This window comes from Lathyrus oleraceus, unplaced genomic scaffold (genome assembly GCF_024323335.1).
Source record: "Lathyrus oleraceus cultivar Zhongwan6 unplaced genomic scaffold, CAAS_Psat_ZW6_1.0 chrUn0741, whole genome shotgun sequence".
In the NCBI taxonomy this organism is placed as follows: domain Eukaryota; kingdom Viridiplantae; phylum Streptophyta; class Magnoliopsida; order Fabales; family Fabaceae; genus Lathyrus; species Lathyrus oleraceus.
In genome coordinates, this window is record NW_026113132.1 from 10,045 (window position 1) to 33,597 (window position 23,553).

At 36.5% G+C, this 23,553-nt stretch overlaps 2 protein-coding genes across 3 annotated transcripts; one reads left to right on the forward strand and one right to left on the reverse strand.

Moving 5' to 3' along the window:
- Positions 1 to 16,749: 16,749 nt before the first annotated feature.
- Positions 16,750 to 17,259, forward strand: LOC127114895 (uncharacterized). Its single transcript, XM_051046685.1, has one exon. The coding sequence runs from the start codon at positions 16,750 to 16,752 to the stop codon at positions 17,257 to 17,259; it is 510 nt and encodes a 169-aa protein (XP_050902642.1).
- A 3,018-nt stretch (positions 17,260 to 20,277) lies between these two features.
- LOC127114894 (protein MAIN-LIKE 2-like) lies at positions 20,278 to 21,475 on the reverse strand. 2 transcript variants are annotated; one of them, XM_051046684.1, is made up of 3 exons: positions 21,360 to 21,475; positions 20,544 to 21,265; positions 20,278 to 20,462 (listed from the first exon to the last, which is right to left on the reverse strand). In XM_051046684.1, exons 1-3 carry the CDS (start codon positions 21,417 to 21,419, stop codon positions 20,339 to 20,341), a joined length of 906 nt encoding a protein of 301 aa, XP_050902641.1. In that variant the 5' UTR covers positions 21,420 to 21,475; the 3' UTR covers positions 20,278 to 20,338. The 2 variants fall into 2 exon arrangements, with proteins under 2 accessions (XP_050902641.1, XP_050902640.1); XM_051046683.1 differs by having other exon boundaries at positions 20,544 to 21,467.
- Positions 21,476 to 23,553: the final 2,078 nt, after the last annotated feature.

Below are 23,553 nucleotides of genomic sequence, written 5' to 3' on the forward strand. Positions count from 1 at the left end.
CAGCGTCTTCATTACACAGTCTAATTTCATCACGATAATATTGAAATGACGGCTGAGTTAGAGCATACCCAACATTCACCACCTTCTTGTGAAGATTCTTATCCTTTATTGCACGCATGAAGTTTTGTGCAATATGTCTAATGCAATAAACATGGGTAGAAGTAGGATCATGTCATCCGTTGTCATGGTTGTTGTATGCACTCTCAATGGCAACATGTCTATCAGAAATCAAACAAAGATTGGCTTATGGAGCCACGTGCGTACTTAGATGTCGAAGAAAGAAACCACATCCACCTATCGTTTCACCTTCAACCAGAGCAAAGGCAATGGGAAAGACATTGTTGTTGCCGTCTTGTGCAACCGCCATAAGCAAAGTACCCTTGTATTTTCCGTATAACCAAGTGCCATCAATTTGAATAATAGGTATGCAGAATGTGAAACCTTTGGTGCATGGGTCAAACGCCCAAAAGAGACGGTGAAAGATTATATTACCTGTAACACAGGTTCCGTCTGGCATCATTGTTGGCAATGTCTCCATAATTTCCACAGTTCTTGGGACATATGCTTTTAGTCCCCATAAAAACCGTGACAATTCTTTGTATGAATCCTCCTGGTTGCCGAATAGTTGTTCAACAACCTTTGTCCTTGCAATCCATGCTTTCTTGTAAGATGGAGTATAATTATATCTTGTTCTAATATGGGATATAATTATACTCACCTTCACTGGTGGGTCTTTATTAACCAACGGCAGAATGTCTTGACATATCAATGCATCACTTAATGTACGGTGATCTTGTTCAACGTTAGTTGCAATGCAATTGTGAGGTGAGTCTATTTAAGTTATCTCCCAAGAGTCATTTTTCTTTTTGTAAGACGCAGCCAACCGAAACTTATAAAGGATGTTACGATATTCGATGACATACCTTCTCGAATCAGTGTGTTTCACTGTAAAATCAGCAGAGTTGTTCATGTGGAATTTTTTGATAGCTTGCACACATTCTTCTTTGGTACGAAACATGTCTCCCACCTTTAATTCGCCTTTTGATCGTGGATACGGGTTATAGAAAACACTGATGGATGTTTCATCGTCATGCAGATGCATGTTTGTCATATGTTGAGGAGGATTATAGACATGACTAGGAGGTATTGGCGGTGGTTGATCATCATCTTCAATGTCGTTGTTCAGCATGTGATCGACGTGTATCTCGGTCTCCTCTTCTTCTTCATCAACGATGTTCACTTCTGCATCTACTTCTGGGTTGACGTCATCTGAGCATTGTGGATCAAGTTCACCAGATTCATCCTAACTGGTTATTTGAGACTGCTGAGATGGTATACATGGTTGAATAGTAATATACAACTCAATATAATTGCAGCCTGAATGTTCATGACTAACAAACATGTATTTAACATCTTCATCACCTCGTACCTTAAGCGGTAAAAACTTGCATTGACTGTTCTAAAAAAATATTGGATTTTGATACATGATCTTTGACACAATACCCGATCCTATACAGGATTGTATTCTTTTTTTCAAATGCAAGAAGGTTGCATTTCTCTTGATCGTAAGTCGAATGGTATCGGTGTTTCACAAACAAAAACCGTATAACTCAGACTCGCATGTTTCACCATTGCAGTGAATGTTGACACTATATTTCGATGAAGATGACATTGTGTAGATGAAAACTATTTTCTTGTTGCAGATGAATATGGGTTGAGTCTTGGGTGTTGGTAGTAAGACACTTAAATAGGTGAGTGATTTGTCGCACATGCAAGCTAGTTCGAAGTGATGTGTCACACATGCAAGCTAGTCCGAAATGATGTGTCAACCATGCAAGCTAGTCAGAAGTGACATGTCCAAGCAATCAGACCTAGGTGTGTCACGCATGTCCCTATGGAGGCGCCAATTTGAATGGCGACACCATGTACAAAATGCACATGGGCGCCAGTTCATTTGGCTACCACATGCAAACATAATTTTCCATGCTCCAATTCATTTGCCTATAAATTCATCCACACTATCAACACTTATTCCACACCATCACTCACTACTTCTTCTAGAATTTCATCTGTAACAACTTCTTATAGTTTCATCTGCACCAACCACTTTCATCCCTGACAAAATGTCTATCCTCACAATGGACGAATCGCACAGAGGAATGGTTGCAAATATAGCAACTTATGTAAGCGTTTTATTGTTTTGCTATTTGTTTTAATAGAGTACCTTTTTATAACATATCAACTTAGTAAAAAAAACTATTCTTTCTTTTATAGGATGTTTCAAGGTTCCGTACTCGGGTCCACGAATATGTCCACATGTATCCGATGATTCAACCTTATGTTGAACTCGCCGGTTTTGGACATATAAGCAAAATTATGTCTTGGTCGATGGATAACAAATTCATTCTTGCTTTATGCGAAAGATGGCGTCCCGACACACACACATTTTGGTTCCCAACCGGTGAGTGTATCATGATGTTAGAAAACGTCTACATGCTTTTGGGACTGCCCATTAAAGGTAAGGCTGTAAATGGTAAAACCAACTATGCAAATTCAATTTACATGGACCTCTTGGAGACTGATTTTTTAGATGATAACTCAAGAGCTCAAGGTATACTCCTTTCACGCCTTAAGTTATACTATAACAGTTTATACTTAGATGAGTATTCTACCGAAGATGCTCGAATAATAAAAACTAGGTGTTACATTATGCTTTTAATTGGTTCTTTTTTATTTCCCGAAGGTAGTGGTTCTAGTATGCATATTATGTATTTACCTTTACTAAGACATGTAGATAGAATAGGAAGTTATAGTTGGGGATCTGCTTGTCTGACATATCTCTATAGCTCTTTCTGTAAAAACTCACACAAAGACACATCTACCTTTTCTAGATGCGTTATTTTTCTCCAAGCATGGGGTTGGTCAAGACTACCGTCCCTAACACCCGTCAACAACAACCCTTTCACATTCCCGTATGCATAAAATTAAGTTGTTTAAATTGCTATATATTTACTTACTTCTTTAACGATTATTATCTCTAACTAATATTTTTACCTTTTTGGTGTAGATGGTCGGCATGTGGTATGAGTTATAACAGATGTCCTAGACACTATATTACTCAGTATCGCAATCTGTTGGATCACCTTCGACCGACAAACGTTAGGATAATAACCTCATTATTTAGTTAATTTATTAACTTCTTCTACCAAGATTATAATCCAAGTTACTTTCACATTTCAGTTCATTTGGCGTCCCTACCTAAATTTGGATAACAACCATGAGGTCAACGCTGTAGACGCGGCCGTATGGACTGCATGCACACTGATAATAAGATTCACAATTATGGAGATGCACAACAGTGATCGTGTGAAGTTGCAGTTCGGTATGCCCCAAAACATCCCAAATCCCCCAGCAAGCCTAAGAGAATGGAATCTGCGTAAAGTTAACGACCAATGGAACTTCAATCCATGGCAAAGCTTCGCAAGATCTGAGTGTCGCAAATGAAAGCACCGCCATGACCATGTCTTAATTGACACAGTCATGCCAAATGAAGAAAAACCAAGTCGTACTTATATGGCTTGGTACAAATCGGTTGGTTTTCAGTTCATCGCCGAGGATATGTACTTGTACGACCCATGCCAACAAACTTACACACCATACACCTCAATATCTAACCCCCAACAACATTGTCAGACCGGATACACACAACCCCCTATTTGTCAAACTTTCCATTCCACCAACACACAAACATACAACCAAAATATGCCATACACCCAACCCCAATACCAAGAGCATACCCCATACCACCACCAACAAATTGATCATCAACCTGAGACCCAACATCGCTTCGCACCCAACACATCACCCTACCAAAGTCGCCTTAGCCAGAACACCCAACGATCATTCAACACCAACCGCCCCTCCTCCTGACATAGCCAAGAAGCCCAAACCTCATAAAAAAAAAACCTCGAACAACCCTATCTCTACCAAACATCCCAACAATTTTTCCAACCTTTCCTCAACGTATCATTCACACCCATGTCTCCCTTCAACCGTCTCGGTCACCCATCAATGAGTCAAACACAGCCCATCTACTATGGCATGGTTCATGAACTCAGCTACGGCGGTACACCCTCTATGCATACTGAAGACTATGTCAATTTGTCTAACTATCTCAATAGGCCATCTCCTGTAGTTGGTGGTGACGCTTCTGGCCCCTCAGATGCTCAAACACCAGTGGTGAATCATCAACATGGGTTAGGGTAACGGGTTATGGTAGCTAGGGGATGTGGGACCGGAGGTCGATTAGGTGATCCCGGTCATCACCATTAGGCTTTTTTGTGTAAACGAGAATTTTTATTAATATCAATTGGTCTTATTTCAAAATTATGTATCACGTAGACTGTTTAACAAAAAAAATTGCATTTTACACTGAGGTGTCAATCCAATTGGCGCCTCCTCTCAATCACACACATGGGCGCCAATTGGATTGGCTGCACCATCTACCCTAGCCAATCTAATTGGCGCTTCCATTGAATTTTTAAGAGGAGTCGCCAATTGGATTGGCGTCTCCTCCTAAAAGTGGGGTACTTTGGGATTTTTTTTGAAAACATGGTTATTTTGAGAATTTTCTTGAAAATCAGGGTTATTTTCGTAAAAAATTCCCTTAAATAAGTCATTTAGTCATTTGTTGTTTAGTAAAATATTATATCTTTTAAAAAAATAAAAAATTCTCTTACTAACAAGCGCCAAAACCAAACCCTAGAGGATAACATCCTCTATGTTTAGCAGCGCCAACAAGAGACAAACATGGTGTACAAATTGGAGTTAGTTGATCCCTAACATTTATCGGATGAGATATGGGAGGCGCTCATTCCAAATAACTTCAAGATGCCATTGTTGGTTAAGTTCGACATGCGCAACTAACTGTATGAACATGTTGCCTCCATTAACACTCAAATGGTCGGAACATGCAGAGAGTTTATTACTCTACTTTTCTCGATATTTCCTAGAAATTCGATTGTATGACTCTTCATTTTAAGGAATCCTCAAAAGATTGGATATTTTTCTTGTTAGAAAACTCCATTGTTTTTTGTCTTTATTGAATTCTTTGTTAAGACTATTCAAAGCCTTTTGCATGGATGACTTTCTTGTAAGAAAGCTCTCGAGTTTTTTTTCTTGGATGAATTCCTTGCTAGGGATCTCCAAAAAATTTGATTGGTTGAATTTCTTGTTAAAAATCTCCAAAATCCTCATGTATATTCTAAAGTGTCGCATATCATCTCTAACAAGCTGATAGAACATACGTTGAATATTCCCCAATGTCTTTTCTTCAGCAAATTGTCATCCCTAGTAAGTCCTCACCCTCATTGTCCTTTTCATTTCCTATGGATAACCGTTCCATATATTTCCATTATTCCCCACAGACTCTCCTTTCATTCTTCATCCATCATTAAATCTTATGCTAGGGTTCATCTCATACCCATCGTATCTCTAGCAAACCAAAAAAAAAGAGCCCTTCATACATTCACAACATATCATTTTATTTCATTTCATCAAGGGACAAAATTTGGGTCCTTTAGTATTTAACTATCTCTCACCCCAAGCATATGAAGAGTGCCACACTTCATATTATATGGTCAACGATACTTAAATAGGGGCAGTTGCAAGACCCTAAATTTTCCCTTCATTCAATAAATCGATGCATTCATCATGACATTCACATCATTTGCATAGCTAACATGCATTTCATCCCGCATAATACTTAAAATGTCGACCAAAATAAATTTGCGGTTCTACAGACATGCCTGTTGAATCAATTTTCAAATGTACATAAAGTTAGGGGACAAAAAATTTCAAGATCAAGCTTGCAGTTGTCAGTTTTATTGATCTACGATTTGCATAGTTTAACTTGATGTGCTCGTTTTATTTTTCGACTTCGTTTGCATTCACATGTTAATCATCCCGAGTCTTCTCAACCGAACTATTTTTACTTCAAAATTTGATATTTTCCTATCTTTTTTCCAGAAGTTTATTTCGTGTATATCATTTTAGTGCATTAATTTTATTCTTTCGAGCATCATTTATGCTCGATTTTATTCATTTTATTTCCTATTATTTTTGTATTTTTATCTAGGTGTTCAGAAAAAATAAATAGGATTAATCGTATTTTTGGTTTAATTTTATCTTATTTATTTAAATTTGTTTGACTTTATTGCATTTAAATGTTTTAGACTCATTTCACACTCAAAATATCTAAGGAAGGGCGATTTTGACATTTGAATAAAATAAGTAACTCTAGTAGTCTCATATAAATATTAAATGATGTTGAAAGTGAGAGGAGGAGACCACGCGATTGATTCCAAGAGATGAAAATTTTACGAAAATAACCCACTTTTTCAAGGAAATTCCCAAAATACCCCTGGTTTCAAAAAAAATCCCAAACTACCCCACTTTTAGGAAGAGCCGCCAATTGAATTAAAGACTCATCTTAAAAATTGAATGGAGGTGCCAATTGGATTGGCTAGGGCAGATGCCCTAGCCAATCCAATTGGTGCCCCTGTGTAGGGTTTAAGAGGAGGCGCCAATTCAATTGGAGACTCCTCCTAAAATGCAATTTTTTTTGGTAAATGGTATACGTGATAGATAAATTTGATATAGGATCACTTGATATTAATAAAATTTGTCGTTTACACAAAGAAACCTAATGGTGATGACCGGGATCACCTAACCGACCTCCGGTCCCATATCCTCTAGCTACCCTAACCCGTGACCCTAACCCACGTTGACGATTCGGTACCGGTGTTTGAGCATCTGAGGGGCCAAGAGTGTCACTACCAACTATAGGAGAAGGTCTGTTGAAGTAGTCAGACAAATCGGCATAGTCTTCAGTATGCATCAATGTTGTACCGTCCTAGCTGAGCTCATGACCCATGCCAGAGAAGTTGGGATGTGGTTGACTCATTGATGGGCGACCGGGACGGTTGAAAGGAGACATGGGTGTGAAAGATGCGTCGAGGAAAGGTTGTTGGCGTCTTTGGTAGAGATAGGGTTGTTGGATATTTTGGTTTTGTGAGGTTTGGGCTTCTTGGCTACGGTAGGAGGAGGGGCGGTTGGTGTTGAATGATCGTTGGGTGTTCTGGCTTAGGTGACTTTGGTAGGATGATGGGGTGGGTGCGAAGCGATGTTAAGTCTCAGGTTGATGGTCAATTTGTTGGTGGTGTATGGGGTATGCTCTTGGTATTGGGGTTGGGTGTATGGAATGTTTTGGTTGTATGTTTGTGTGTTGGTTGAACGGAACGTTTGACAGACAGAGGGTTGTGTGTATCTGGTCTGACACTGTTGTTAGGGGTTTGATGTTGAGGTGTCAGGTGTGTAAGTCATCTGGTGTGGGTCGTACAAGTACATATCCTCGGCGATGAACTGAAAACCAACCGCTCTGTACCAAGCCATATAAGTACGACTTGGTCTTTCTTCAGTTGGCATGACTGCGTCAGTTAACACATGGTCATGACGGTGGTTCCATTTGCGACACTCCGATCTTGCGAATCTTTACCATGGATTGAAGTTCCATTGGTTGTTAACTTTGCACAGATGCCATTCTCCTAGGCTAGCTGGGGGATCTGGGATATTTTGGGGCATACCGAACTGCAGCTTCACACGATCACTGTTGTGCATCTCCACAGTTGTGAACGGTATTATCGGTGTGCATGCAGTCCATACGGCCGCGTCTTCAGCGTTGACTTGATGGTCATGATCCAAATTAACGCATGGACGCCAAATAAACTGAAATGTAAAAGAAGATTGGATTATAGCCAAGGTAGAAGAAGTTAACAAAATATAACGAAATAATTAAGTTATTTTCCTTACGTTTGTCGATCGAAGGTGATCCAACAGCTTGCGATACTGAGTAATACAGTGTCTTGGACATCTGTTGTAACTCATACCACGTGCAGACCATCTACACCAAAAAGTCAAAAAATATTAGTTAGAGGTAATAATCTTTAAAGAAGTAAGTAAAGATATAGCAATTTAAACAACTTACTTTTGTGCATACGGAAATGTGAAAGAGTTGTTATTGACGGGTGCTAGAGACGGTAGTCTTGACCAACCTCATGCTTGTATCAAAACAACATATCCAGAAAATGTAGATGTGTCTTTTTGTGAGTTTTTGCACAAGGAGCTATAGAGATAGGCTAGACAAGCAGATCCTCAACTGTAACTTCCTATTCTATCTACATGTCTAAGTAGAGGTAAATACATAATATGCATTCTAGAACCACTACCTTCGGGAAATAAAAACGAGCCAATTAACAGCATATTGTAACACCTAGTTTTTATTATTCGAGCATCTTCGATAGAATGCTCATCTAAGTATAAACTATTATATTACGACTTAAGGTGTGAGAGTATTATACCTTGACCTCTTGCATTATCATCTAACAAATCAGTCTCCAAGAGATCCATGCAAATTGAATTTGCATAGTTGGTTTTACCATTAACAGCCTTACCTTCAATGGGTAGTCCCAAAAGCATGTAGACATCTTCTAACGTCACGGTACACTCACCGGTTGGGAACCAAAATGTGTGTGTCTCTGGTCTCCATCTTTCGCATAAAGCTAGAATGAATTTGTTATCTATGGACCAAGACAAAATCTTGCTTATATGACCAAAATCAGCGAGTTCAACATAAGGTTGAATCATCGGGTCCATATGGACATATTCGTGGACCCGAGTTCGGAGCCTTGATACATCCTATAAAAGAAAGAACAAAAGACTTGAATAAGTTGGTATGTTAAAATAAAAGGGGGTTGATGAAGATGAAAGATAAAAAGTTAACAAAAGAAAAAACTTACATATGTTGCGATGTTTGCAACCGTTCCTCTATGTGATTCGCCCATTGTGAGGGTAGACATTTTGTCGGGGGGTTGGTGTAGATGAAACTACAAGAAGTTGTTGCAGATGAAATTATAGAAGAAGTATTGTAGAAGAAGTAGTGAGAGTGATGGTGTAGAAGAAGTGTTGATGGAGTGGATGTATTTATAGGCAAATGGATGGGAGCATGAAAAGTTGTGCTTGCATGGTGTCTCCACTTGAATTGGTGACCATGTACAACCTTTAAGAGGGGTCGCCATTCAAATTGGCGAATCCATAGGGACATGCATGTAAGACCTAGGTTTGATTGCTTGGTTTCGAGGTCTTAATGCATGCTTTGACAAGGTGTCTCCACTTGAATTGGCGCCCATGTGCAAGGAATGAGTGGAGCGCCAATTCATTTGGAGTGTGTGTCTGCATGTATGACACGTGGTTGTCCTCTCTATTGCACGCTGAACATGTCACTTCTTAGTAGCTTGCATGGTTGAGACATCATTTTGGAGTAGCTTGCATGTGCGATATGTCATTTCGGAGTAGCTTGCATGTGCGACACGTCACTTCGAACTAGATAGCATGTGAGACACTTCACTCCTCTATTTAAGTGTCTTACTATCAACATCCAAGACACTTCACTCACATTCATCTGCAGTAAGAAAATAGTTTTCATCTGCACAATGTCATCTTCATCATTATACAGTGTCAACATTCACTGCAACGGTGAAACATACGAGTCTGAGCTATATGGATTTTGTTTTTGAAACACCGATGCCATTAGACATACAATCAAGAGAAATGCAACCTTCTTGCATTTGAAAAAAAGAATACAATCATGTATAGGATCGGGTATTGTGTCAAAGATCACATATCAAAATCCAATATTTTTTTAGAATAGTCAATGCAAGTATTTCCCCCTTAAGGCATGAGATGATGAAGATGTTGAATACATGTTTGTTAGTCATGAACATTCAGGCTGCAACTGTATTGAGTTGTACATTACTCTTCAACCATGTATACCATCTCAACAGTCTCAACTAACCAGTCAGGATGAATCTGGTGAAGATGATCCGCAATGGTCAGATGACGTCAACCCAGAAGTAGAAGCAGAAGTGGATGTCGTTGACGAAGAAGAAGAGGAGATCGAGATACAGGTTGATCACATGTTGAACAACGACGATGAAGATGATGATCAACCACCACCAATACCTCCTAGTCATGTCTATAATTCGCCTCAACATATGACAAATATGGATCTTCACGATGATGAAACATCCAACAGTGTTTTCTATAATCCGTATCCGAGATCAGAAGGCGTATTAAAGGTGGGAGACATGTTTCATACCAAAGAAGAATGTGTTCTGGCTATCAAAAAATTCCACATGAACAACTCTGCTGATTTTACAGTAAAACGCACTGATTCTAGAAGGTATGTTATCGAATGTTGTAACATGCTTTGTAAGTTTCGTTTGGCTGCGTCTTACAAGAAGAAAAACGACTCTTGGGAGATCGCTTCAATAGACCCACCTCACAGTTGCATTGCAACTAACGTTGAACAAGATCACCGTAAACTAAGTGCAACGTTGATATGTCAAGACATTCTGCCGTTGGTTAATAAAGACCCGTCAGTGAAGGTGAGTATAATTATATCCCATATCAGATCAACATATAATTATACTCCATCTTACAAGAAAGCCTGGATTGCGAGGATAAAGGTTGTTGAACAAGTTTTCGGCAACTGGGAGGATTCATACAAGGAATTGCCACGGTTTTTATGGGCACTAAAAACCTATGTCCCAAGAACTGTGGGAATTATGGAGACATTTCCAGCGATGATGCCAGACGGAACCTGTGCTACAGGTAATAGAATCTTTCACCGTCTCTTTTGGGCATTTGACCCGTGCATCAAAGGTTTCCCATTCTGCAAATCTATTATTCAAATTGATGGCACTTGGTTATACGGAAAATACAAGGGTACTTTGCTCATGGTGGTTGCACAAGACGGCAACAACAATGTCTTTCCCATTGCCTTTGCTCTTGTTGAAGGTGAAATGGCTGGTGGATGGGGTTTCTTTTTTCGACATCTCAGAACGCATGTGGCTCCACAAGCCAATCTCTGTTTGATTTCTAATAGACATGCTGCCATTGAGAGTGCCTACAACAACCATGATAACGGATGGCATGATCCTCCTTCTACCCATGTCTATTGCATTAGACACATTGCACAAAACTTCATGCGTGCTATAAAAGATAAGAATCTTCGCAAGAAGTTGGTGAATGTTGGGTATGCTCTAACTCAGCCGTCATTTCAATATTATCGTGATGAAATTAGACTGTCTAATGAAGACGCATGGAGATGGCTAAGTAACATACCAGTAGAGCAGTGGACAAGGGAATTTGATAGAGGTTGTCGATGGGGCCACATGACAACAAACCTTATGGAATGCATGAACGAGGTATTCAAAGGAATTCGAAATTTGCCGATAACCGCCTTAGTAAGATCAACCTATTATAGATTGGCTTCTACGTTCGCAACTAGAGGTGAAAGATGGAGTGCGGTGTTAATATCCGGGCAAGTATTCAGTGAGTGTTGCATGAAGGTCATGAAAGAGGAGAGCATCAAAGCTAGCACACACGCTGTAACAGTCTTTGACCGTCATAGGCAAAATTTTAGCGTCCAAGAAACAATGGACCACAACGAGGGGAGACCAAATTTAGCCTACGCTGTTAGACTAAACAGAAGTTGGTGCGGTTGTGGAAAATTCCAGGCCTTCCGCATACCTTGCTCCCATGTCATTGCAACATGCGCTTATACTCGTCAAGATGCTTACAGCCATTTTTCTTATCTGTACAAGGTTGACACTGTCATGAATGTATATAATCAAAGCTTCTCAGTACTACCAATGGAGGATTACTGGCCTCCATATGAAGGTGATATTGTTTGGCACAATGACGAGACGCGTAGAAAGAAAAAAGGAAGGCCAAACAACACACGTATCAGGACACAACAAGAACAATCGAGGAGCATCATCTAGGTCTTAAGCTTTTTGTAACATTGTATTTCTGTAACCTTCAATCATTATATATCATTAAGTTTTTGTTACAACGAGGTTCACAACAAACATCAATACAAAATAAGCTATCTGAAAACAAAAACATTTTTAACTAATTACAACAATCAAATTAATGTCGTCTCGACCGAACATCATTTCCCTAGCATCCTTATCAGTCTTCATTCGCACCCAACCAAAGATACTGTCAAGTCTCTCAATACTTCTATTTTTTTTCCCTTATGGTATTTTCCCATCTAACCAACGAACCAGCTCCCTCTTCAGTTGATCGAACATAGTGATGTTCCAGAACAGCATCAGCATCTGAGGTTTGTCTCTCGCATAAATCACCTTTTCGTATCGGCGAGGAACACCAAACATGATTGCAAAATGATTATATGAGATGTGGAACAATTACTCATACAACGCATCTATTTATAACATAAAAATTGCATTTTATGAGGAGTCTCCAATTGAATTGGCGCCTCCTTTTAAACCCTACACAGGGGCGCCAATTGGATTGACTAGGGCACCTGCCCTAGCCAATCCAATTGGCGCCTCCATTCAAGTTTTAAGAGGAGTCTCCAATTCAATTGGCGACTCCTCCTAAAAGTGGGGTAGTTTGGGAATTTTTTTGAAACCAGGGGTATTTTGGGAATTTCCTTGAAAAAATGGGTTATTTTTGTAAAATTTTCCCAAGACATTGGTTATTTCATTTTTTTGAAATTGAAATAAGAATTGGGGGTTTTTTAGAAAGAGGAAGAGCAGAGAAACTTTGTTTTTTTCATTTTTGTTCTCTTCTTCTTCAAGAATCTTTTTACCCTCTACAACTTGCATCATCACCTCCACCTCCCTACCCATGTGTAAACCTCTGTCCTAAACGCCATAACCCAAATCTCCCCCTCACATCGCCTTTACCTCTTCATAAAACCACCACCGAACCTCATGAAACACAACTCAAAACCTTCATGAACAAAACTCTATCACCAAACAACTTTCTAACCACTACCACTTCAAACTAAACCACACAGCCAAGACAACTTTCGAGTTGTACCTCACTTATACCACCGAAAAACACCAACAAATCTCACCACTCACACCCATCATACCGAACTCCATCACCGTTAACAACCCTCCACGATACTCACCGCCGGTCACCACACGAGCAACACGACATTTCGCATGTAAGTAGAACCACACAAACTTGAGGTATCGATTCTCATCTTGTGTGTTTCGAATCGTCCATTGATTGTTTGGTCGTTTCTTTTTCATGGAAGAGGACGAGCAGTGTTTTTTTGTTTGGATGGAAGATTTTCGCTTCCAATTTATTATGTTCTGATGCTTTGATATATCTATTGCTTTTGTTTTGCATTTGCGTTTTATGATAAATGATGAACAATGCTCTTGTTCATGTTATAGCACGTTTAGAAATGACGAACAGTGCTCTTGTTCATGTTGGAGCACGCGTTTTTCTTCCTGAAGTTTGAATTAGTTTGTGCTTGCATTTGCATTGATGTATATGTGCCTTAAGACTTTCTTTTGTTCTATTTTACTATTATTATTTTTATTATTTACTTTAACTAGTAAGATATTTTTATTATCTGAATTTTGTTTATTGATGTAAGTAAAAAAATATTGTTGTTTTTGGGCTTGTCTCTAACACTTGGTTTAAGCCCATGTAGCTCTTTCTTATTACATTGTATGGTGGATTATATTGTTTTTTATGTTTATTTTAAACTGTATTTTTATTTCGATTGTGATGATCATCGTTAAGGGTTAGAATTTTATTGGAGCTTTCTTGGTTTGCGTGCGGTATTTTCAAGTTGGTTGCCGTTATATTTCGATTCAATTTCGTATACGCTTCTGTTGGTTTAGCATAGCGGTAATCCGAACTTTTTACCAATTAGTGCTTCGACATGCAACTTGTTCTTTCACAATGTTATATTTTGATTTTATTTGCGATGAGCGCATTGTGTGTTAGAAATTTGTAATTCAATTTGTGTTGAGATATAACGATCCAACTTCGTTACATTTAAATCGAACTTAAATCTTACTTTTGGTAGCTTTATACATCTTCGCATTACACGATATTGATTCACGTCTTCGCGTCATGATTTTGATATGTGCACATTTCATTTTACTTTACTCTTTTGATTTAATTACAATGAATGTGTGTTGTAAATATTATGTATGCGCTTGTACCATTTTGCGTGCTTTGTACATTTTCGATTCAATTTACTTTGTGCCTTTAAGTTACACCTTGTACTAGAGTTCACATCATCATGCTAGAATTTGCACCAATTGTGATGCAATTTGCAACCTTTTGTCACTATTTTCACTTTCATTTATTCTTCAATCATCTTTTACCATCTATTCAAATATATTCAAACCATTTTCAAAACCAAGTCAAAACAATATTAACCATTTCACAAATCATTTTTTATAGTAACACGACAAACCCTCAATCAACATCGAGTTTTTCTTCTCTGTTTATCCGAAGTATGTAAAACTTGTTCTTGATAAAAACCAGTTGAAAAGGGAATGAGACTTTTACACTTTCCTGCTCCTCAAATGATTGAATGATTGGCTTACGATATATTGCTCGATCTCTCGTCATCTGAATAAAATATTTTAATCAAACTTGAATGAAAAGGGAATGAGAGGTTTACACTTTCCTGCTCCTTGAATAATCAAATGATTGGCTTATGTCATATTGTTCGATTATTTGTCTTCCGCTAATAATAATTTTCTCAATTAAAATTGGGCGAAAAGGGAATGGGAGGTTTACACTTTCTTGCTCCTCGAATAATCGAATGGCTGCTATCTCGAAGGTTCTTTAGGGTCTGAGACCTTTACTAAATTGCATGTCACACCGTCGTGACTGTCTTGGATTTTCTAGGCTTCTTCTGATCGGCCCAAAACATTTTTTAAAAACAAAAAACACTAGGATTTATTCATCCAATAAGTTTCTATTGGGCTTTTGCACTATATCTATATAGGTGAGGTTTTACTTCATTATGTTCGTTGTCTACCTCTCTCACGAGGACAACACTTACTCTTATACTAAGACTACAAGGTATTTGAATAACATCTCTCCAGTCATGGAATTTGGTGAGACGAGCTTCAAAGCTCGTAATCTAGTGTCCATTTGAATTGTACTAATGTAAATATATTAAAAAATAAATGATCTTTAAAAATTAAAGAAAAAATATTTTTTATTCATAAATTTGTTATCATATATGATTTTTATTTAAAAATTAACTTTTTTTTAATTTAATTTGATTTGTTTCAAATATATTTTTTTAAAAATTGTTGATTTATAAATATCAACGACTTCCTTACATTAATACGTAAATATATATAAACGTTATCATCAAGAATTGAACTTCAATCAACCATTAACACTTATTTAATTCAACTATCTATTATCATATCATTTGAGCTATTCCGTTCACCTAATTTCAAATATACTTACATATGTGCCCATGCACACACTTATTTAATATAAAAGAGAAATAAATTAAATTTTCAAAACTATATATATATATATATATATATATATATATATATATATATATATATATATATATATATATATATATATATATATATATATATATATATATATATATATATATATATATATATATATATATATATATATATATATATATATTCCAATAATGCAGAGTTTCTGCACTATTTATATTATAAATTTCAATGAAAATTATTATAGGTTATTAATTTGGTTTTAATAAAATAATAATAATGTTATAGTATTATCGTTTGGTTTAATATTTATTTCTAAATTTATAAATAAAATGTTTAATTATAAATAAAATAATAGTAATGTATAAATGTTAATAGTTATCTAAATATTATTTGATTGATAAATTAAAGTTTGAGATTAAAGTTAAAAATATACATCTAAACAAAAAAATTGAAAATATAACTGTTTTATTTTTTTAAGGCAATAAAGGTGTCATATAATATAATAGTGTGAATTAGATTTTTTGTTGTTGAAGGTAATATAAAAATAACTGAAATTAGGACCATGTTTTCCATAAAGTAAGGAACATCTTCAAAAAGTAAGAACAAATTTCGTAATTAATTTTTTCTTCTTTTGAGTAAATATTTCTAAAGGAATTTTTTATGGTGAAAAAATTGCAATTGGTTTTTTTTCTATAATTTCATAAAATTGTTTGGGAGGATCTTTAGCAAACAAAGAGAGTTTTTAATAAAGATTTAAATTTAAAAGACAAAATTCTGACTGAATTATTAGTTTGTTTTTTCCCTTATCCAATCTCTTTAGATACATATCTAATATTTAATACTTAATTAAATAGAAAAATATTTATTCTATTAGTATCGAAACAATATAAGAATTTAAATAATGAAACCTAACTTTTGCCATATATATATAAGTACGGTTTTTACCAAGTAAATCAAAACAAGATTTTCTTAAACAATAAATCTAAGTAAAATATAAAAATTTAAATGATTAGATCGTTAAATCAAATCAATGTTATAGATATAAAAACTCAAGCTCTAGCCTTATATATAGAAACAATTCATATCAAATAGATTGAACCAAAATCTTAAACCCAAAAGAACTTGTAGTTTATATTCTACTTTCTTTTAAATAGTTTGTCCAAAAACACTTCATCTTCATCACTAGTTTGTCATGGAAACCTTCTTCAACTTTGAAGCGTATTTACCTAGCGAAAGAATTGAATCTTCACATAACATTCATGTTTTTAGAAAATGCTTTTGCATTGATTTTGAGTTCAGCCACACAATTGTACCTTCTCAATCCGATGCCACAACCTTTATGCCCGATTTTACAACTACAATCAAAAGAGTTGTAGCGATTCCTATTGAAATTCTATGTAATGGTTTGGAAGGAGATCATAATGGTGTTTTATACGCCGAATTTTCTTTTGTGCCAGATGATTTATTATATACGGTTCTACCAAATCTTGAAGAATTTGCTAGGCAAATAGTTGCACACAACTATGAAAATCGTGATATATTAGAGTTGAATGTGCGTCTTTCTGCCATAACATCAATTGAAGAGGAGGAAGTAGATTTTAGAAATCAAGATGATTATGGTCAAGCTCAACAAGTTGTTGATTTGATGGAGAAATTAGAAAATTGTTATCCTTTTTCTGACTCAACCGAACAATGTCCTATTTGTTTGGAGGAGTTTTGCATTAAATCAGATTTAGCTCGTACCAAATGCTCTCATGTTTTTCATAAAAATTGTATTGGCTCATGGATTCAACAATGCATCAATCGCTCATCAACTTACACTTGTCCATTGTGTCGAGGTCTTCTATAAACATTTATGGAAATAGTTGTTATAATCTTTGTACTTTTGTTTCTTAAAATATTTTGATCTTTAATTATAATTAATTTTAGAGTTAAAGATATTTGTATCCCTTATTTGGACGAGTTTTAGTTTTTTCTATAACTGTTGTATTTTTTTATTGTTATAATATAATAATTTAAATTTTTATTATGTGACTATTCAATAATAAAATAATTATTAAAAAAATATTATTCTAATCATTAGAGTGACATTTGTCTTTGTACTAATGCAATTTGAAAGAGTTGTGGTTTATTTTTCTGCCACATCATTTAATATATATTATAATAAAAAGTAGATTATAAAAAAATTAAAGAGAAGAAAATAAAACTTAGGGTAAAATTTCTTTTAACCCTTAACTTTATAAGAAAAGTGTTTGTGAATTTGATTTTATGCTTTGAATTTGTATAAAAAGATGAATGTGATAGTTACTCATTTTTTATTTTAAACAAGATTGTAAACCATGCTTGCACGGATGAATTTAATAAATTAAAGAGTTAAATGCAGTTTTAATTCTACTATTTTAATTTTTAATTGTTTTTTTAAAATTAATTTCTCTATTTTAATTTTTATAACTTTTTAATTTTCTTTAAACAAAATCTTTTTTTTTCTTCATATTTCTTCTTTTGATTGCCCCCCTCACTATTATATAGTTAACAATTAAACTTGTGATGTGGAGTTGACATGGCAGAGCCTAAATATCTCTACGACAAAAACCTTTTTCAATGTCATATATTTAAAAAGTTAAAATTACTTTTATAATATTATATAATAACAATAATATAAATTATTAAATTAAAAAAATTACAATTAATTAATGTTGTAAATTAATTATTTAGATGAATAAATTATTTTATTAATGTATAAAAATAAAACATTACAATATTAATGTATAAAATAAAATTTAATAATATTAGGGTGTATTTCTTTGTAAAATAAGAATTATTGGACATAGCAGTACTAGACACTACAAAATAGTACAAGACAATTTTTTATATTATATTGTGTTTGATGATCGATATACCGGACAACTTTTATCTATTTTGATTAATATATCTTTGTACCAAATAATAGAATTTTTACTATAATATTTTTATTGATATACAAATATTGATTTTCATGAAATAAAATACTAAACAGTGAGAAGAAGAAAAATAACGAAGAGAGAATTTTTTTTACTTTACATCAGACAAAAACAATATAATTTTATTATAATATTTTTTATTAATAAATAAAATATTAATATTATATTTATAATCAAAATATTAAATAGAGAGATATTAAAAATTGTATTTCAATATTTTTTGATAATTTGTGTTTGGGACAAAAAGTTGGAATTTTTTTTTTAAATATCCAAAAATTTCAAAAAAATTTCAAAAATATCCAATTTTTCAAAATAATTACACAAATGGCCAAAATTGGCCATTTTTTACACTTAGGCGCCACCCTAGTTGGCGCCTACCCTTAATGGGTAGGGCAAGTCGCCACTAGGGGTGGCGCCTATGCCCAATCCATTTTTTTTTTTTTTTTAATTTTTTTTTATTTATAAATTTATGTTTTTTATTAAGTATATTAATTTATGTTCACACATATATATAAATAAATTTTTTTATTTATATATATATATATATATATATATATATATATATATATATTAATTTATATATATATATTAATTTATATATATATATATATATATATATTAATATAATTTATAAGTAATTAATATTATTTGTAAATTTTTGGAAAAAAAATTATTTTATATATGTATAAAGATATGATAGACAATATTTTTAAAGATAAAGATAAAGATATAAAGATAATAAACAGAAAATATTTTTATTTAAATAATAGACAAGGCAAATATTACAAAGATATGATTAATCACATATGATGCGGTCCCTTGTACGATCCGCACGGGGGAGGTCTAGTTACTCGCCTAGACGGTTCACGTGGTGGTGGTGCTTCCCTATTACCACCCCTTGCCCTAACACGCCCCCTTGCCGCTTGCCGTTGTGGTTCGGTCGAAGTCCCTTCAGTGCTGTAGGAAAGACGGGTCCCCTCTGCGCCCTCGAAGCTTTGTCTCGGTGGGACAAACTGACTACTGCTGGGTGCGCCCTCGAATTGTGGTCTTTGGTAGTTTAGGGTTGAATCGGGTTGGCCAAAGTGCAATGTTTGTTGTGGTGTGTAGTAGTCCTGTTGGTAGTCCTCTTGTATACCCGTGTCGGGGCTAGGTGGAGGACTGGAAGAGCTTGGGAAATTGTCGTGTTGGAAGTGTTGGGATTGGTGGAAGTAGGGGATTGATATTGTGGTAGGTGTTGGGACTGTTGATGGTGGTGGGAATGTTGAGTTTGTTGTTGGTAGTCTTCATGGTATTGGGATTGAGTTTGTGGTATGTATTGTTGATTTGGTTGGGGGGTGGACATGTGTTGTGGTTGTTGTTGTTGGTAATATGGTGGTGGTGGTTGTTGTTGGTAATAAGGTGGTGGTGGTTGTTGTTGGTAAAATGGTTGTGGTGGTTGTTGTTGGTAATAAGGTGGTGGTTGTTGTTGTTGGGAATACTGTGGTGGTTGTTGTTGTTGGAAATATGGCTGTTGCATCCGGGGATCGTCCAAATAGAACGGGTCAGACACAATCATTTCTGGATTGGTATTTGCTCTATACCATTCCACATATTCCCTTGTCGGCTTCATTTCGTTGGGCGCCACCGGAAATTGTAGAACATAGTGGGCACGGTCTTTCCACATTTTTCGAAACTCCTTAGCAAATTCCTTCCAATTTTGGGCATACCACTGGTGGCTGACTTTTTTAGATGCCAAGGTTCCATGGACATTGGGGGGCCTGGGATGTCTTGATGCATTCCGAATTGAAGCTTGACACGGTCACTTTGGTGCATCTCCACAGTGGTGAACCGCATTATGGCCGTTTTTGCTGTCCAAACAGCTGCATCTTCGGGGTTGGGTTGATGTTCCAATCCCAAATATGGCCTCCAAATAAACTGCAAAGAAAAAAGTAAATATGTTATTTATCGAGAATGCATGACATTAATAAATCAGTTAGAAGTTGAGTGATTTAGTGGTAATACATCCTGTGCTCGGAGACGATCCAACAGTTGACGATAAAATATAATTTTATTTTTGGGGGTAAGACTGTAATCCAGTCCGGTTGTAATGAACCTAAACAAAAAAAGATAAATAATATTAGTTACAAATATTTATAGAATAAATATACAAAATGAAATAAGATCATAAATTTACCTAGTTGCGTAGGGGAAGGAGTAGTCATTAGGATTTTCTGGGGCTAGCCTCGGCAATCTCCACCACCCCCATGTTTGAAGCAAAAAAGCACATCCAGAAAATGTACAGTGCTCATTTTGTGCATTTTTACACAAAGAGCTATATAGGAATGCTAATACTGCAGAACCCCAACTATATGTGCTTATTCTATCAATGTCCCCGAGCAAACTCAAGTACATAAAATTTATGCTATTTCCCGTCCCTTCGGGAAATAGCAAGTTCCCAAACAATAGCATAATGTAAACCCGGGTTTTTATGACTTTTTCTTGTTCGGAGGATTCCTCAGTCAAAGTTATGGAGTCGTGGTACAATTGTAGGCTAGATAATTTAATACCCTGACCCCTTGCTTTGGCAGACCCCTCACCCTCGACCAGATCTACCCCCAACATTTGAACACATATTTGGTTAGGCTGTTGAACATTTCCGGTCACAGGCTTACCATCTATTCTAAGACCTAAAAGCATGTACACGTCCTCTAATGTGACGGTACATTCACCAGTTGGTAGGTGAAAGGTGTGTGTCTCAGGTCTCCAACGTTCACACAGAGCCAAAATGAATTTGGCATCAATGGTGGCATTTACGACATGCATTACATGACCGAAACCCGCACGCTCTATGTAAGGTACGCACCATGGGTCTGGATAAGGCATTGGGTGTGAACGTTGACGAAATTTCTTGGGATCCTTTAAAAACAAACAATATAAAAAATCATTATATTGGACTTTTAAAAAACTAATTACAAACATACGAAAGAGGCAATGTTCAAGAAAAACTTACGAATGAGGCAATGTTTGCCCTAGTTCCTCTGTGTTCTTGGCCCATGGTAAGAAGCGACATGACTGCAATGTAGGAAGAAGCTTGGTGGATGAGAAGTTTCGCCTGAGTTCTCTGAATAAAAGTGTTAGTGGTTGATGAAAACTTGCAAGAATGACCCTCTATTTATACTCGTTTTCAAGTAGACTGAATATGCAAAAATGTGACAAGTGTAAGGCATGCGTGGTAGTGTTGGCATGCATTGGTGGAATCTGATGATGCAGAAACGTGACAAGTGTAAAGCATGCGTGGGAATCTTGCATGCATAGGTGCAGACTAGGTGGGAGTTGTCTTGTCTTGGGGAAGACTTGGTGGAATCTGATGATGCAAAGGTGTGACAAGTGTAAGGCATGCGTGGGAATCTTGCAGAATAGGTGCAGACTAGGTGGCAGTGTTGGCATGCATAGGTGCAGACTAGGTGGGAGTTGTCTTGTCTTGGGGAAGACTTGGTGGAATCTGATGATGCAAAGGTGTGACACGTGGAAGGCATGCATGGGAATCTTGCAGAATAGGTGCAGACTAGGTGGTAGTGTTGGCATGCATGGGAATCTCTGGGACTAGGTTCAGGCTATAGGTGGATAGGTTGGCATGCATTAGTACAGACTAGGTGGGAGTGTTGCATTCAAGGGTGTGACACGTGTAAGGCATGCGTGGGAATCTCTGAGACTTGGTGGTGAAGACTTGATGGGGAACAGGCATGCATGGGAGTCTCTGAGACTAGGTTCAGGCTATAGGTGGATAGGTTGGCATGCATTAGTACAGACTAGGTGGGAGTGTTGCATTCAAGGGTGTGACACGTGTAAGGCATGCGTGGGAATCTCTGAGACTTGGTGGTGAAGGAGGTGATGGGAAAAATTGTGGTCTTTGACAGGATCTTGGTCTGAACTTGATGGGGAACAGGCATGCGTGGGAATCTCTGAGACTTGGTGGTGAAGACTTGATGGGGAACAGGCATGCATGGGAATCTCTGAGACTAGGTTCAGGCTATAGGTGGATAGGTTGGCATGCATTAGTACAGACTAGGTGGGAGTGTTGCATTCAAGGGTGTGACACGTGTAAGGCATGCGTGGGAATCTCTGAGACTTGGTGGTGAAGACTTGATGGGGAACAGGCATGCATGGGAATCTCTGAGACTAGGTTCAGGCTATAGGTGGATAGGTTGGCATGCATTAGTACAGACTAGGTGGGAGTGTTGCATTCAAGGGTGTGACACGTGTAAGGCATGCGTGGGAATCTCTGAGGTATTCACAATATCTTCACAGCAATCTTCACACACATATCTTCACAGCAATCTTCAGTAAGATTCTTGCAGTATAAATATTCACACACATTTTCAAAGGGATTCACAATATCTTCACAGCAATCTTCACAAAACCTTGACAATATCTTCACAAAACCTTCACAAAACCTTCACAAAACCTTCACAAAACCTTCACAAAACCTTCACAAAACCTTCACAATGTCTTCACAAAACATGTCATCTTCTTCACAATACAAAGTCAAAGCTCACGTCAACGGTGAGACTTATGAATGTGATATGTCTGGCTTCCTATTTAGAAACACCGAATGCACTCGGTTTTGTCTAAATAGAGGAGCTGACTTCTCTTATCTGAAAAGGAAGATTGAGTCCAAACTAAGACAACCCGTGTCCCAAATTTTTTATCAACAACCTTTTTTTTCAGAAAACAACTCTGTCAAGTTTTATAAGTCATTGATTCAAAATGACATGGAGACACAATACATGCTTCGTAACCATGAGTACTCTGGTTACGACTACATAGTGTTGTACATTGTGTTGGAACAACCTCAACCAACTCAGAATATTCAATCACAGGTTATTGATCCTGTGATTGATGACGAACAAGATGCTGAGCACCACGTTGAAGACGATGTGGTTGATGATGCTGAAGACGTGGTTGATGACTTGGTGAACCGTCATTCTGAAGACGAAGACCAACCTCAAATACCTATAGCGCAACGCTACTCACCTCCTGCGCACTTCACAACACTTAACTTGGGCGAGGATGAGCCCTCATCAGATATGTTCTACAACCCATATATGAGGTCTGATGAGGACTTAAAAAAGGGTGACCAATTTCGGACCAAGGAAGAGTGTCTGTTAGCAATAAAGAACTGGCACTTGAAAAATTGTGTTGAC